The sequence below is a fragment of the Enhydra lutris genome, unplaced genomic scaffold (genome assembly GCF_002288905.1).
Source record: "Enhydra lutris kenyoni isolate GAN:26980312 unplaced genomic scaffold, ASM228890v2 scaffoldscaffold16, whole genome shotgun sequence".
In the NCBI taxonomy this organism is placed as follows: Eukaryota; Metazoa; Chordata; class Mammalia; order Carnivora; family Mustelidae; genus Enhydra; species Enhydra lutris.
In genome coordinates, this window is record NW_019154100.1 from 27840913 (window position 1) to 27856842 (window position 15930).

The window sequence follows — 15930 nt, forward strand, 5'->3', positions numbered from 1 at the left end:
CTTCACACACATGCAGATTCGCCCGCCTGGACCCACATCACCGCCCAGGAGCCCTGCTGAGCACCTCTACCAACCTTGCTGTCACTCGCCCCAGGAGCCCCCTGAAATCCTGTCTACCTCCCTCCAACCTCTGCCTCTACCAACCTTGCTGTCACTCGCCCCAGGAGCCCCCTGAAATCCTGTCTACACAGCACTCACCATAGCACATGTGGTGAATGATTTCTTACTGTAATGTTGGATTATTTTCCATTACTCAGTCTTCTTAGTACCTCTGTATCCCTCACCCTGTTATTTATTCTGTCATGTGTTGTATTTTTAATTTCAATGATTGTGCTCTTCATCTCTGAATGATTTTTTTTTTATCTCGGTGTTAAGGGTCTCACTCATGTTTTCTACTCTTGCCTGAGGTCCAGTGAGTATCTTGATGATCAGTACTTAAGATTTTTTTTTTTAAGATTTTATTTATTTATTTGACAGACAGAGATCACAGATAGGCAGAGAGAGAGAGAGGAGGAAGCAGGCTCCCTGCTGAGCAGAGAGCCCGATGTGGGGCTCGATCCCAGGACCCTGGGACCATGACCTGAGCCGAAGGCAGAGGCTTTAACCCACTGAGCCACCCAGGCACCCCAGTACTTTAGATTTTCTATCAGACATATTACTTCTTGCTGCTTCACTTAGGTCCTCTGTTGTGATTTTTGCCCTATTCTTTCATTTGGGACATATTCCTACTGTCTTTTCATTTTGCCTAACTCTGTTTCTGTATTTTAGAAAAGTCAGTTATGTCTCTTGTTCTGAAAGTAGTGGGCTCTTTTAACAAGTTGGGTGCTGGTCCTCTTCCACAGGGGATGAGCAGCCACTGCTAAGATAGGGCTGGCTGGCTGTGGCTGCTCCCCAAAGTGCAGGCAGGCAGGTGTGCAAGTTGTATGTGTTGGTCCTCTTGCACAGGGGAGGTGTAGCTTCCACAGGGCTGCTGTGCAAAGCGTGTATGGGTGGAGGTGGTGCAGTTTTAACTGTGTGTGCGTCCTCTACTGGAGTTCGGGTGAGACAGTGTTGGCAGGGTTTGCATAGGTTGTCTTAGGGAGGGGAGCCATAGCCCTGGAACTAGAGCAGTCCTGGCTGGAGCGATTGGGGCATGGTGTACGCAAGTTCGTGAGTGCTGATTCCCTGCTGGTTCCCACAGGTGGCCGTGTGATTGTGCTGGGAGAGCTGGTGGGGGAGAGAAACAGCACCTGTCAGATCCTTTGTTCCTAGAGAAGTTCTTTAGTGAACTCTGACGTTAGCAACTAACTCTCCCTCCTCTGTGCCCCCAAAGGACTCTTCAAGCTGCTGCTGCTGCAAGTTCTATCTCTGTGAGCTGTTCCCTACGCTGTTTCATTAAGGACAGGGACTTGGCTTCCTCTTGCCCTCTGGGCTTTATCATATTGAGCCTGCTGATTTTTTTTTTTTTTTTTAAGATTTTATTTATTTATTTGACAGAGATCACAAGCAGGCAGAGAGGCAGGCAGAGAGACAGGAGGAAGCAGGCTCCCTGCTGAGCCGAGAGCCCGATGCGGGACTCGATCCCAGGACTCTGAGATCATGACCTGAGCCGAAGGCAGCAGCTTAACCCACTGAGCCACCCAGGCGCCCCTGATTTTTAAAGTTCCAGAGGATTGAGGTCCCCACTGGTTTTAAGAATTCATGAAATTTGGCTCATCTAATATTCAGAGCCAAATGCTGTGGGGATTCATCTTCTCTTCGTAGGCCCCTGGTGTTGATAGTTGTTTCTTACACGTCTCTGTTCCGGTGGCTCCCTCTGGTAGGCAGACCTGCAGGTTGAGCTCACCACCACATCTCTGCTCTTCCTGCCATCTCCTGTGTAGCCTTTCTCTCCATTTTGTTTTGGAGTTTGTTCTGCCAGTCTTGAAGTTGTTTTTTGGGTTATTTGCACTGACATGTTATCTAGCCTGGGGCAAGGTGAATATAGGGTCCTCCTACACTGCATCTTTGTTGGAAGCCTGCTTTCTCTCTTTTTTAAAAGATTTTATTTATTTATTTATTTATTTATTTATTAATTAGACAGAGCAGAAGCAGGGGGAAGCAACAGGCAGAGGGAACAAGCGAAGCAGGCTGTCCGCTGACAGGGTGGCCTGGGACTCCATCCCAGGACCCCGGGATCATGACCTGAGCTGAAGGCAGACACTTAACTGACTGAGCCACCCAGGTGTCCCTGCTTTCTTGTTTTTAAGTGTGTGTGTGTGTGTGTGTGTGTGTGCGTGCGCGCGCGCGCGCACACACACACACACACACACACACACACAAAATGAGACTTTATATGAATTGGCTACTCAGAGAACTTATGACAGTTTATGGTTTTAAACTGAGTAGGTGATCTCTTATTTCATGAGCACTTACTTCTATCATTTAGAATTCTGTTGAGTCCCTCTCCCCTTTTATTAGGTATTAGGTAGTAGAAGGTACAGAATTATGGGGTTAACATTACCAAATTGTATATGGCTTAGAAAGTATAAAGGCAAAAAAAATGAGTTTCTTCCTCCTTTCCCCCTGATCGTTAATATGTTAGGTTCATTTAAGTCTAGAGTTTAGCAGCAAACTCTGTTGTTAGCTGATTCATGGAAGCAGTAAATTGGGGTAGGCTATATTTTTCGTCCCTGGAAAGTGGAGTTTTATTACGAGTATCTGTCATCAAGAGTTTTGATAGTTAAGCATCAAGACCTTTCTTTTCTTTTCTTTTTTTTTAAAGATTTTATGTATTTATTTGACAGAGATCACAAGTAGGCAGAGAGGCAGGCAGAGAGAGGAGGAAGCAGGCTCCCTGCTGAGCAGAGAGCCCGATGGATCCTAGGACCCTGAGATGATGACCTGAGCTGAAGGCAGAGGCTTCAACCACTGAGCCACCCAGGCGCCCTAAGACCTTTCTTTTCTTTTCCATTATTCTTTTCGATAGCATTTCAGAATTCTAAAATTTGTTCTTTCTCAGACATAAATAAGGAAATTGTATTCATTGTCATTACTTTATATGTAGTTCTTTAAGCAAATTCATTGTTTCAAGTATTGCTGCTGGAAGGCCCAATCTGGCAGCTAGAATACTGTGGCACAGAATCAACAATTTATTGTCAACATAATAGGTTTAGCTGATTCAACTAGATCGTCTTACCTCTTTGTACCTACAGACTTAAAACCACTCTTAATTTTAGTTATTTTGTAGACTTAATTCTTTAAGTATGAAGTCTTCTATTCCCCAGTTTTTCAGTCCCTTATTAGGCTAGTTACCTATCTTGTTTCTGTGCAGCGAGTAGTTTCCTCTTGATGTACAGACTCTTTGTGATCAGAATGTTTTAAATTTTGACTGGTTTTTATTGTTAGTAGTACAGTTTAGCAGTTAAAGAAAAAATCACCTCAAATAGGCCATGATGGAGACCACAAGGTATCACTTCCATGTACCCTCTACCACACTTCTTAAGATTTTATTTATTTAGGGGTACCTGGGTGGCTCAGTTGTTTAAGCAACTACCTTTGGTTCAGGTCATGATTCTGGAGTCCTGGGATTGAGTCCTGGCATCGGGCTCCCTGCTCAGCAGGGGGTCTGCTCCTGACCTCTCCCCTCATGCTCCCTCTCTCTCATTCTCTCTCTCTCTCTCTCTCTCAAATAAATAAGTAATTTTTAAAAGATTTTATTTATTTGACAGGTATCTAGAGAGAGAACACAAGCAAGGGGAGTGGTAGAGGGAGAGAGAAACAGGGAGGGAGCCTGATATGGGCTCAATCCCCAGTACCATGAAATCATGACCTGAGCCAAAGGGAGATGCTTAATGACTGAGCTATCCAGGCACCCCTCTACCATACTTCACTGACCAAGAGCTATTTTGAGTTTGGTGTTAATTAGGGTCAGGGTCAGTCTTTAGTTTATCAATAAAAAGAGTTGTAACCTCTTTTAATTTTACTGAAGATTAGAAGGGTTTTTTTTAAAACTCTGTTTCCCAGTTTGCAAAACTAAGTAAAGGAAACAGGAATTATTATAATGTTACCACACTGAAAAAATATGTACATAGTGGGTTATTTAGGAGGGAATCCTATGTAAGCAAAAATATTTTCTTATGTGATAAATACAAAATAAAAAAGAGGCCCTACCCTTTCTTGGACCTTTCAGGAAGGGATAATCATCAAAATAATAGCCAAGTAACCTCCCCTACCTTCTGCTCCCCAGCAAGATAAATCAGTTTGTCTTTTGGTTCATTTGAATTTCACACCACATACATTTTCTTAGTACCTCTTACATGACAGACTTGACTACTTAGCCCATTAATAGCAGCTCTGGAATAAGCATAACTACCTGGCCATATAGGGACTTCCATCAGTCCCTGTATGCCTGCTGATCTCTTTACAGACTGTTGGTTCATAACAGAGCAGCTAACAGAACTGCTCAGGAATAAAGCAGATGGGCTTTTGGGAGATGTGACTGCTCTTGATGTGAAGTGAGTCTGTATTTGGCTATTGAGAGCATACAGATCTCTAAAAAGTGACCACAGTGGGGCAGGTGTCTGGTTGGCTCAGTTGGTTAGGTATCCGGCTTCTCATCTCAGCTCAGGTCTTGATCTCTAGGTCGTGAGTCAAGTCCCATGTTGGGGTCCACATCGGATGTGGAGCCTACTTTTTTTTTTTTTTTTTAAAGTGACCACAGGGATGTGATTTATATAGGTTTTTAGGACTCTTACTGGACAATCTGTTAGTCAGATATTTAATACTGAATTTCATTCTTTCACAACAGGGTTTTGAACCCTGTAGTTGGTACATTGCTTTGCTTTAACATGGTTTTCCAGCTTGATTAGCCTGTGTGCCCAAGAACATATACATGCAAACTCATATTTTACTAGTTTTCTTTTAAAAATTGCTGTATGTCATGCAGTGGGATGTATGTTGTCAAAAGAGGAATACTGTCTTGCAAAATTTATTGAATGAGAATAATAGGAAAAATAATGCAGTTTTAAGATTTTTATGAAAGTGGTCACCTACTGTATGGAATGATAAGGTCAAAAGGTTACCTATATAGAGGTTCAAAAAGTCTATAGATCCATACTTTATTCACACATACAGGTGTGGTGTAGTCTCAGTTCCACTAAGTACTGCTTTTTTTTTTTTCAAGAAGGTAAGACTCAGTGCATTGTGAAACGCTCTGTAAAAATTGACTTTTATACCTTTATGTGAAAATCTGATTACTTTTGTAAAATTTTAGAAAGGGTAATTCTTAATTCCTTTTATTTTGTATTTATATTGTTTCAACGTTTATATTGTTAAATTCAACAATTTATATTGTTTCAACGTTCCTCAAAAGTTGCAAAATTATTCTTTGCCTAGGAAGAGGAGAATGTGCCCAGTGCTCCTGATCCTCCAAGTCAGCATTTACGTGGGCATGGAACAGGCTTTTGCTTTGATTCCAGGTAATTTTTTTCTTTCCTGTGTAGAATTTGGATTATGTAGATGAGTGGTTCTCAAAGTATGGTCCCTGGAAACTTATTAGAAATGCATATGATCAGGCTGTACCCCAGACCTCCTGAACCTGAAACTCTTGGTGTGGGTCCCAACAATGTGTACTTTCTTTTTTTTTTTTTCCTTTTAAGAGAGAGCATGAGCAGGGGGTAGGGACTGAGGGAGAGGGAGAAGCAGACTCCTGGCTGAGCAGGGAGCTTGACCTTGGGGACTCTATCCCAGGACCCTGAGGTGACCGCCTGAGCCAAAGGCAAACACCTAACCTACTAGCCACCCAGGCATTCCAGCAGTAATCTGTTTTAACACATGTTCTCGATGATGCTGATGGATGCGGTACTTTGAGAACTGGTGCTAATCAATACTTGCAGTTGTTAAGCTCAAATGAATACACTGTTGGGAGATACGAAGTTCCGTTTATCTTTCTAGTTTTACAGAAGGTATTTTCTGTTAATTAAAAATTGAGGAATTCTTGTTAATAACCTTCATTTTATGTAATAATGCTTGCATTTTTGGGGATTTTAATGAAAATGTTTTTGTTACTTTAATTGTGAAACTCAATTTAGAGGCTTTATCAGTGGTTTACACAATTGTCAGTAGCAAGTATTTTAGAAGCAGAAAGAGGTTTCTGAAGTAAATGAAGACTTTCAAGCTAAGTTATTTAGGGTGAGTTACTAGAAAAATATAACATCTTATCTTGAGGATACTGCTATTAGAAATTTTACTTATTAGAAATAATGTAATTCTTTCATTTTCCTATTTCTTGAAGCTTTGATGTTCACAAGAAGTGTCCCCTCTGTGAATTAATGTTCCCTCCCAACTATGATCAGAGCAAATTTGAAGAACACGTTGAAAGTCACTGGAAGGTGTGCCCCATGTGCAGCGAGCAGTTCCCTCCTGACTATGACCAGCAGGGCTTTGAAAGGCATGTGCAGACCCATTTTGATCAGAATGTTTTAAATTTTGACTAGTTACTTTTTATTCTGAGTTAGTAATACAATTTAGCAATTAAAAAAAAAAATCACCTCAAATAGACCACTATGGAGACCACAAGGTATCATTTCCGCACACCCTCTCTCTGCCATTCTTTTTTGAACAAGTGCTACTTTTGAGTTTCATGTTTGTTACTAGGGTCAGGGTCTGTCTGTAGCTTATCAGTAAATAAAATTGTAACCCCTGTTAATTTTACCAGCTTAAGAAAAGTTTTTCTGTGTTTGTATCTTTATTTATTCCCATTTGCAAAAGTATATGAATAAAGGAGATGGATTATTTTAATGTTACAGGCTGAAAAAATATATATGTAGTGTGTCATTTAGCATATTTAGAAGTTTCTGTTGACCTCGTTGATTGAGCATGACTACTAAATATTATGTAACAAAAGTAATTCATCATTAGTCTTGCAAATTCGTTGAATACAGAAGCTTCCATAATTTAGCCCGTGAAAGGATGGTTTTTTCACTTTCTTTAGAAATGGAAATGCATGTAGAATGAGCTCACATGCTTGCAGTATAGCACATACCTTTTTATATTTAAAATGTTGCTTTAGGATTAGAAGGCATATTTTGCTAATTTTATGACTAAAACATTTTAGAATGACCTGAATAATTATTTTTAAGCCATCTTGAAGTTGTATTTCTACCTAATGGGAAAATGGAACAAGATAGGTTAGTGCAATTGTTTCATACTAAATGATCTACTAAATGGTGGTGTTGGTGGCATAAAATCACAGAAAATGTATCCATATCTTTTTCACATTTTCTTGATTAAAAATGTGATGTATAAACACAAATCAATGTGTTATATCTCTGTATAGTATTCTCATTAACATTAAAGAGGACACATTTTTTTGGAGATGTGTAATTTGGTTGTCAGATTTATTTGCGATAGCTTTTCATTAAGTCTGAACTTTTTTCCCCTTAGTCTGGGCCTTTAAACAAATTTCTGAATGGTATTTCTCTTAAAATATGAATGTTAAGAATTTACTGACTTTGATTTTGCTGCTTTTGTAGTTACCCAAATATTTAAGCTTTGTCTTAAGCAAATAAGCTTGGATGTTAACCTAATATGCAGTGTGGCGGTGTTTCAGTGTGCTGTGTGTGGACTGCATACACATCATCTTGCTTGTGTTTATTTCTGAAAGCAGAATTTGTATTGCTGGATTCCTTAAAAATAATTTGGTGTAGGGCAAAACAAGCCATGGCTGACTGGAAGGCTCCTTTGAAGACTCCATGTCTGTCTTCTGTTCCTGGGAGATGCAGGTAAAATACGGTCAATGGTAGCATTTTTGTGTTGCATCAGTTAATGATGGAGCATGCCAACCTTAAAACTATCCTTCCAGTGTTAGAGCGGTAACGAACATTAATGAAAATAAAGAGCCATGTTTATTTTGGGTCAGAGGCAGTTTATTTTAAATGTGATTTCATTTACATTTATAAGCAGCTTTTTTGGACAGCAATTTCGATTAAGTTGCCTTCAGTTCTAAAACAAACCTCTGTTGCTTTCAAACTTAATGTGCTCTGTCCCCAGCAAAACATATGAAAATATAATTTAAAGCACAGTTTTCACAGACACAGTACAATACATTCACTATACACGGTATAACAAAATATTCCCGTCCTTACCTGTTTAGTAATACTGTCACAATGAGTAAGTAAATAGAAATCGAATTTGTTTTAGAGTTGAAAGAAATTGAACATGCACAATGACTATTTATGACTGTTTAGCTGTTGAACTACTGCTCCAGCCTGAATTCTTGCGCTAGAAGGAGCGAAGCTACGTAACAACTGCCGGCCCAAAACAATTGCGGTCAATTGCAGGCGGACACGAAATATCCACGTGGGGCCTTCTTATGCACCAGCTAGCTGCTTCTCATGTCTGGATCACCCTTTTGAACATGTAAGATAACACTGTATATTCAGGACCAAGACCACTCTTCAGAGATCTGAGGAAATTTTTTGAGGGCAGTGTCTTTATAAATACTTTAAAATCCCTCATTATGAGGGATTCCCAACTTAAGAATATAGAAGCTTACCCATCTGGCCAGCAGAACGGTCACCTTTCGAACTGTCTGAAAAATTGAGGGAGGGACACCTTCCCAGCTGTAAGACTTCCATCACATGAGAACATGGGAAGAAAGAAGCAATTCAAGCTTTGCTTTTCACCAGTTTTGTGGGCAGTTAGCCATCTCAGAGCAATTTTATTGCATAATGAGGCAATTGGTAAACTCTTGCATGTTTAAGGAATAGCACTTGGGAGAAAAGAACACTCAAGGCATGATGGTATTGTTGGTGAGAAAAACTTCAGGAATGGTCCAGACGTAGGTCACTCTAATGGGTCATATTAGTCACTCTTTGACCACCTGCTGCAAGAAGCACTTAATTGTCAATAAGGCTCAATTTCATATTTCAGCAAAATGTTTTATAAAGCTAAACAGACATTTCCAGTGGGAATACAGACCTCTACAGTGTGATGGAAAATGTGCCTTTAAAAAAAAGTCTAAAAACACAATGACCATGAAAAGGAGGCAATAGGGGTCTTAACAAAAATGTTCTCTTTGAAACGTGCTTGGAATTTTATTTGCAACCCACAGTTTGTTAGGACAGTGGTTGCAAGAATTGGCAACACATAAAACAGTAACTCTGTTGGCAATAGAGAACTACAAAGTGCTTTAAAACTTCACCTAAAGATGAAGATAGAACTAAATTTCACACACACAAAATTTGCACTTAAGTATTTCAAAGTGTTTTCTAACAGATTTTAGGGAAAAGTATCTCACTAAACTGGTATCTTGGTCCAGAAATATCAATAGGCATAAACAATCCCTTGCACCCAGCAGGCACTCAATGAATGTGTGTTAAATTAATGAGTGAACTGAATAGATTATTCTGTACAAAAATGCCATTTATAACACTAAAATGATTGGTAAGTCAGATGGCAAGATTTTCAGCTTTTTAAGGGGCAGAAGGATTTGCAAGATAATATAAAACACAGAAAGCACACCTTTTATGTATGTTATTTAAATATGAAAATATTTTTAGCATATTATGTTAAACATTCTTATTTATATTTCCATTACCTAAAGTCTTTCTACTCACAAATACTAACTCCATTATGTAAGGCATGGTAACCAGTTTGATAATGAAGGTATTATTTTGGTTTTGAACATAGTGAGTTGATGTGTTGAAAAACTTCAATCACATTACAATCTTGGGAAAAAAAAAAAATCTCAGTGCCAGCCCCTCCCCGCCCCCTCCCCCCAGTTGATATCACTGCAATACAACTAAATAATATGCAACATGCCCTCAATTTTATTGTTTTGGGGGAAATGTGCTGAAGAACCTAGAGCTTTTTTTGTTTAGCACCTTATATCAAAGTAATGAAAATGAGTATGACGATTACATGTGCAAAATGTACAAAATCATTAACTCTACAAAGATACATCATTCCAAAATTACAGAAAAAATTTTAAAGCATGCATTTAATTCTTTAAAGGGTTGCTGAATGCTTCCCCTGAAAAAAAGGTGGCTGTTTTCAAAATCAGCAACTGCTGGTGAGGGTTTCTTGGCACAGTTATGACCAGCATGTTATTGCTGCATTTTCCTGATAATCTCAGCCGACACCGGGGGATGGAAATTGATTGTATGGTGCCGCAGGCCCTGAGCTGTCTTGTAACTCTTACCACAACGACATTTGAATGGTTTGCGGACACGAATCTGCGTTCTGTGACCATTCTTAGCGTGGTACTTTATGCCATTCACATTCTGTGGAGAAGACAAAACATCACCTATTAGATGAGATCAAAATGGGTCAGACGGGGGAAAACCTTGGTGTGGTTCTGGATTACAGCTGGACATCTCCTGGATGGCAGGTGTGTACATAGTAGGCTTTGCATGAACTCCCATGTTAAGCGGTCGTATTTGTGGGCTGTGCAGACTGGGTTGCAAACTGTGCCTCAGTTACTCTGAAAATGAAAGTACTGGCTTCTTCAAATGTTACACAGAATATATAAAATATATACCTAATACATATTCCTTATATATGTATAAAGAAGCACAGTTCTCTCTGCCTAGAACTTTGCTTCCTCTCTGGATTTTTCTACTTGGAAGAATGTTACAGTTACATTAACATATCCTCAGGATGGCCAAAAAATTGTTTTTTTTTTGAAGAAAAAACAGAGGGCAGTGGAATTCAGGACATCTGTAAACCCTTGATAGAGAAACACAGCTTGTGTTTTGCTTCCAGACAGCTATGAGCATATCTTACCTAGAATTTTTGTCCCGTTTTCTACTTGCCCAAATCATGCCCTTAGCACGGCTGTGTCAGTAAGTGAGCACCCACGGGCAGACTGGGCCTTGTGTTTATGTCGAGGGGGGCCAGGCAAGGATGGCATACATTCATTTCCACGCCGGGCTCTACCATCAGGACCTACCTGCCCTGATGAGGAAACGGAACCAGTCAAGGGACAACTAACTTTTTAGAGGGGCTTCTCAAAATGCCACTCCAGATCCAGTCACGAAACAGTCCGGACACCAAGCTGGGCCATGGTGTTCTGATTCTATTTGATCTTTGCTGTCAGTATTCAGACCTGAGTAAGTACAATACATGACACGCCCTTGATATAAAACCACAACTTTCAATTTCCTGCAGGCCTTAATGTTCAAACTGGGGTGTGATGAGAAAGAAAAATGGAAAAAAACAAAACAAAACAGAAGGCGGGGCCTGTGGGGGTGGTAATGTTAGTGTAGAAAGTAAAGCCACTCCTAGCTGTGTGGTGACACCAGATGCGACTCGCTCCTGACTGGACTCAGCGTGGCTGCCCAGACAACACCTGGGGTGAGTCAGGTGGGAAACACATCTTTTGACCCTCTCTGTTAAAGCATGTGTGTCCAGTGTGGGCAACTGCCGAAATTTAGAAAATACAAAGGGACATAAAGAACGGATATGATCACTAATATCTGAGGTCTCCTTTCAGTATTTTTCCCATGAGAGAGATGAGACTGGATTCATCATCAATTTTTTTGAAAGAAGGATTTTTTGATGGCAGGATTTTATTCCATTTCCCTATTGTTAGAAATACAGTATTTCACAAATGTGTGCTGACTATAAGTAATGTGATGAACATGAGTTTTTGCATCCCTGGTCATATGCCTGGGATACATTTCTTGGGACAATTATGGAGCTAAAGAATATGGACATTTTTTTAAAGTTCTGGATTATTTATTGCAAAGTTGCAGTCCAGAAGGGATGTCAGTTAAGCCAGGGCTTCTGATGGGACCCTTCAGAAAGGCAAGGAGGTTCAGATCCACTGAGAGAGGAGAATGCCTTAAGTGCCCTTCTCGGAAAGCCTTCAGCAACACACCTGCCTGGTTGTGTATCTGGACATCAGAGGCCAAGTTTCCTTCATGGTGCCAAAACCGTCAGCCTTCCCCATGTAGCACAGGGACCCTTTCAGAGAAACTTCCCAGGGGACAGTGTGTTCTGTTTTCTAGTTCTTAAAAGTAGCAAAATGCCTTTAGTTCTAACAACTCTAATATTAAAAAACTATCAAAGGGAAAAAAGGTCAAAGCACTAGTGGTCAGTTGGGGGGGTCCACACTGTCCTCTTCCCCATGCATTTTGCCTCTGTTCCTTTATCTTGAGAGTGTCTACTTGTCCAAGACCTGTGCCTGGTGCTGAGAGGGGTGTATGAGCTGTATGGACCCTTGGGGTGATAAGGTAGTAAGTGCTCTCCAGTGATAAAAACAGAGCTTATGGAAAGGTCAGGGGATAGAACTTCAGTCTATGAGTGGGGAAATCAGTCTGGGAGACTGGTGAGGGCTTCCCAGAGGAAGTGGCATTTGAGCTGTGCTGCGAGAAAGGAATTCAAATGAGAGGTACTGATGGTGGAGGGGAAGGGGGCATCCTAGGCAGAGGGACTAATAAGGGAAACAGCATGGAGACTAGCTGTCCTACTGGGCCCCTCTCTCCTGCCCTACTCATTAGGAAGTCTGGAAAGTTAGACAACCTCATCTCCTGCTTCTGCAAATGCCAAGAAATGGTGAGATGAGCTGATCTGGAGTCTGTGCCCAAGAGGCCAGTGGTGGGCAAGGAGTGAGGTAAGTCTGAAGTGAGCCCTGGCTCATAAACAACATGGCGGCACTTCTGGATTCTGCCTGACCCATAGCACACCAGCTCATTAGCCCTTCCTCAAACCAATACCCAGTCCAGCAATCCCGCAGTCCGTAAGATGCAGTAGTTAGCACGAGGGAACACCACTTTCCTGTGGCCAGTAACTTCCCAGCAGAAAGGTCATACTAGGGAACATGACCACACTCCTCTCAAGCCAGCAGTTCAGGAGGATTGGTTACATGTTTGTCCTTGTCCCCTGTATCATGCATGACTAGGCATGCTGGCCCAGAAAAGGAAACTCACACTTCCCTCATGGAAACCGGGACCACCAATTGGTGACCATGTCATTTGTCAGTTGATGGTGCTGAAGAAGGCAGCCTCCACAGCCCAGGCCTCGCTCAGTTTTCTTTTGGCCTTCAATGCAGAAAGAACACTCAAGTCCCCATCAACCCAGATGTAGACAACTGCAGGAGAAGTTGCTGGAAACCCAGGAAAAACAACAGCAAAAGACTAATGACAAGCAAACAAGTGACCGGGGTGGGGGGTGGTTGGGGAAGGCTGTGAGGAAGGAGGGAGTGCCGCCTCTTCAGCCAGAATAAAGGTTGTGGCTTCTCCCCTTCACTCAACCCCCCCTGTTTTGGGTCAGCCTCAGTCTGGGTCATTATCTGCTCCCTCCTTCAACATAGTGGACGTGCATGACCTCCTTTAAACCAGCGTCTGGATGCTTGAGAGAAGGCAGCAGACAGCCCAGCCCCGAGGAACGGCTCCGTGAAGCCGCAGGGAGAGACGTGGCATCTGGTGAGCAGGCAGGAATCAAGGATAGAAAACTCTTCGTCTAGCTTTCTCTACTTTGAAACAAAACCAAAAAAAAGAAAAGGAGAACTCTGCAATGTATGGTCTACCTTCCAGCAAAACGAGCTTGTCTGGCAATCCCTATGCTTTTCCGGCCTCCCAAAGAAACCACCTGGTTGCCTTTCCTCCTCTCCGCCTTCCATGTCCCTGACAGAAATCCCTGACACACTAAACGGACGCGTGCCACTCTGGGTCCCGTTCTGCCCCAGCAGCTCCCGTGCCCCAAGGGGATCCTCACACCTCCGCCAGGGTGTCTTGGTTTTAAACAGCACATTCAGACTTCCCATGAGATTCCATGAGAACGTGGTCGCCTAGTTTCCGTAGGCAAAGCCCTGGCCACTTTTAGATCAGCAGCTGGTACAAAAAATACTGAAATAGGGTTTTTTGTTTGGTTTGTTTTGTTTAGTGTTCAGAAACATATGCATGTTTCTGATGCATTATGAGAAATGCCTCTAATACGACACATCTTTCAAGTCTTTTTAAAAAAAGTCAGTCTGCTGAGCTATGCGTAAATTAGCATATCGTCAAATGTACCACGTCGGTTCCTGATTTTTCTGTCTCCCAGTTGGAGTTTAAAAGAGTTGCTAACGCCTCAGGAGAAAGCGTGCACATTTGCTTTTTAAGTTGCCCTCTGGACCGACCCTTGAATGTTGTTGTCTCTTTCATTGTTTTGTTCCTTTGAGTTTTCTTAACAGAAAATTTAGTGTCCCTGGCCGCTCTTGACACCCAGTCAGCCTCTCAAAGACACGGGTTCTGTGTCCACTATTACGGACAGGGAGCTGAAGTGGGAGGTTTGGTGAGAAAAATACCAAAGTCCCCTTTTCTCCTGGTCTTTTCATGCCAGTGGTGGGGCTGTGGGGAAGGGAGCAAGAGCTTCCTCTGCTGAAAGCTGAGAACCCTACGTCTACCCCTTTGAAGATTTCAAGGTCATCCTCTGTGAGCCACCTGCATAGCCGACACTGGGGAAGTATGGCAAATATATGGGCGACACACTTTGATATCTGATAGGACGTGAGTCTGAAGAACATCAAAGACACGATCCTGCCACCAAACCCTTCTTTTGACCTAGAGCTCCCACCTGGATCAGCAAAAGGGAAAGCCCCACCAAACCCCCAGAAACCAGGGGCCTGCCTGTCCCCCAGGCCCGTGTCTCCGCGAAGACCAGACGCATGGAGGGCCCAGGAGAGGAAGGCGTCAGAAGCGAGAGGCCGCTCCCCAGTGTAGGCCTGCCCCTTTCCGCACAGTGAATGCAGTTAATGCCAGGTGAGGCGGTCCTGCTTTTACCTTGTATCTCTTTTTGCATCCGGGAACTGGGCAGGCAAAAGGCTTCTCCTCGCCTCCGTTCATGCACATGGAGCTGAGGATGGCTTCAGAGCTAATGGCGCTCTCCGTGGTCCAGGACTCATCGCTGTCCGACTCCTCGTAATCCACCTCCTCCTCATCGTACTCACTGCCTGTGGGGCCAGAGAAGAGCAAGGACAGTCAGCAGCGGCCCTGGCCCCTGGTCCCCTCCAGTGTGCACCCCCTGCATCCCCCAGGGCAGAAGGAACGGCAGTGACCAGATGGGCAGCTCCTAGGCACAAAGGGACCACCCTGGGGGCAGAGGCCAGACGAAGGGTTTCTCTAGGGCTCAGGCAGGGCTGGGAATTCGCTGAGCAAGAGCGTGGAAACTGGGGCAGGCCAGTGTGTCACCGCAGAGGGGCTGCATAGCCTCTGGAACCCAAACCACAGATAACCAAGGCTGATGGACACCCCTGCCCCGACACAGACACGCTGTGTCTGACATGCCGGTGCACAGGAGTCTGTCCCCAGAGTTTCATGCACATCGGCCTAGTAAATGCAAAAGTCTGTGGGAGGGGATTAAATATTCTACACTTATCTGGTATCTGCATTTCGGTGGGAATTCCTCTCAAATCTTTTTCTTTAAAGCTAAGAAGACCATGAGAAATTTTGGAACTAAAAGGGGCTTACCCCAAGCTCGGGGGCAGCAGGGACAGACATCCTGAGGCTCTGAGCCAAACTCATGGTCAGAATACCAGGTTCCAGCTCACGGAAGGCCAAGTAACTCCGACCATGTCTGTCACCAGGGACGGACACCTGTCTCCCTGGCTATACCCAGCATTCCCTGGGAGGGCGGGCTGCCCCATCCCAGCTCAGATTGGAGGAGAGGATTCACTTGTATTCCCAAGCTTAAGAGCTCTGCTCAGAATGGAGTTAAAAATTTTGACTCCATGGACTTCTGTTAAGGATGGTGGGGATGGAGAACCACTTTGACAAGCAGCCGCTTTTTTGCTCTTTTTTTAATGAGGCCCAAAGCCATTTATTTTGAGCTCTTGCACAATACAACCCTGAAGGACTTAATTCTACAGATCATAAACAGTGTAAAATAATATGTTGACAAGTCTTAATGCATTTACAAGCCCCGTGGAATAAATAGGAATTATAGCACAACATTAATAAGAATTATATGGTAGCAATTACAGTTGTG

At 42.7% G+C, this 15930-nt stretch overlaps 1 protein-coding gene and 1 long non-coding RNA gene across 3 annotated transcripts in view; one reads left to right on the forward strand and one right to left on the reverse strand.

Annotated features, from left to right (window-relative positions):
• The first annotated feature begins 5361 nt into the window (after nt 1-5361).
• Nucleotides 5362-7335, forward strand: LOC111147244. Its single transcript, XR_002640606.1, has 2 exons — nt 5362-5438; nt 6254-7335. It is a non-coding gene; the product is annotated as an uncharacterized LOC111147244 (long non-coding RNA).
• A 2608-nt stretch (nt 7336-9943) lies between these two features.
• The window catches only part of LOC111147242 (juxtaposed with another zinc finger protein 1), a 318779-nt gene continuing 312792 nt past the window's right edge, over nt 9944-15930 (reverse strand). For both annotated transcript variants that reach the window (XM_022503166.1, XM_022503167.1), the window contains exons 4-5: nt 14727-14896; nt 9944-10244 (exon numbers count right to left, since the gene is read on the reverse strand). In XM_022503166.1, the coding sequence (XP_022358874.1) occupies nt 10068-10244; nt 14727-14896 (347 nt within the window). In that variant the 3' untranslated portion in view covers nt 9944-10067. The remainder of the gene's footprint in view (nt 10245-14726; nt 14897-15930) is intronic.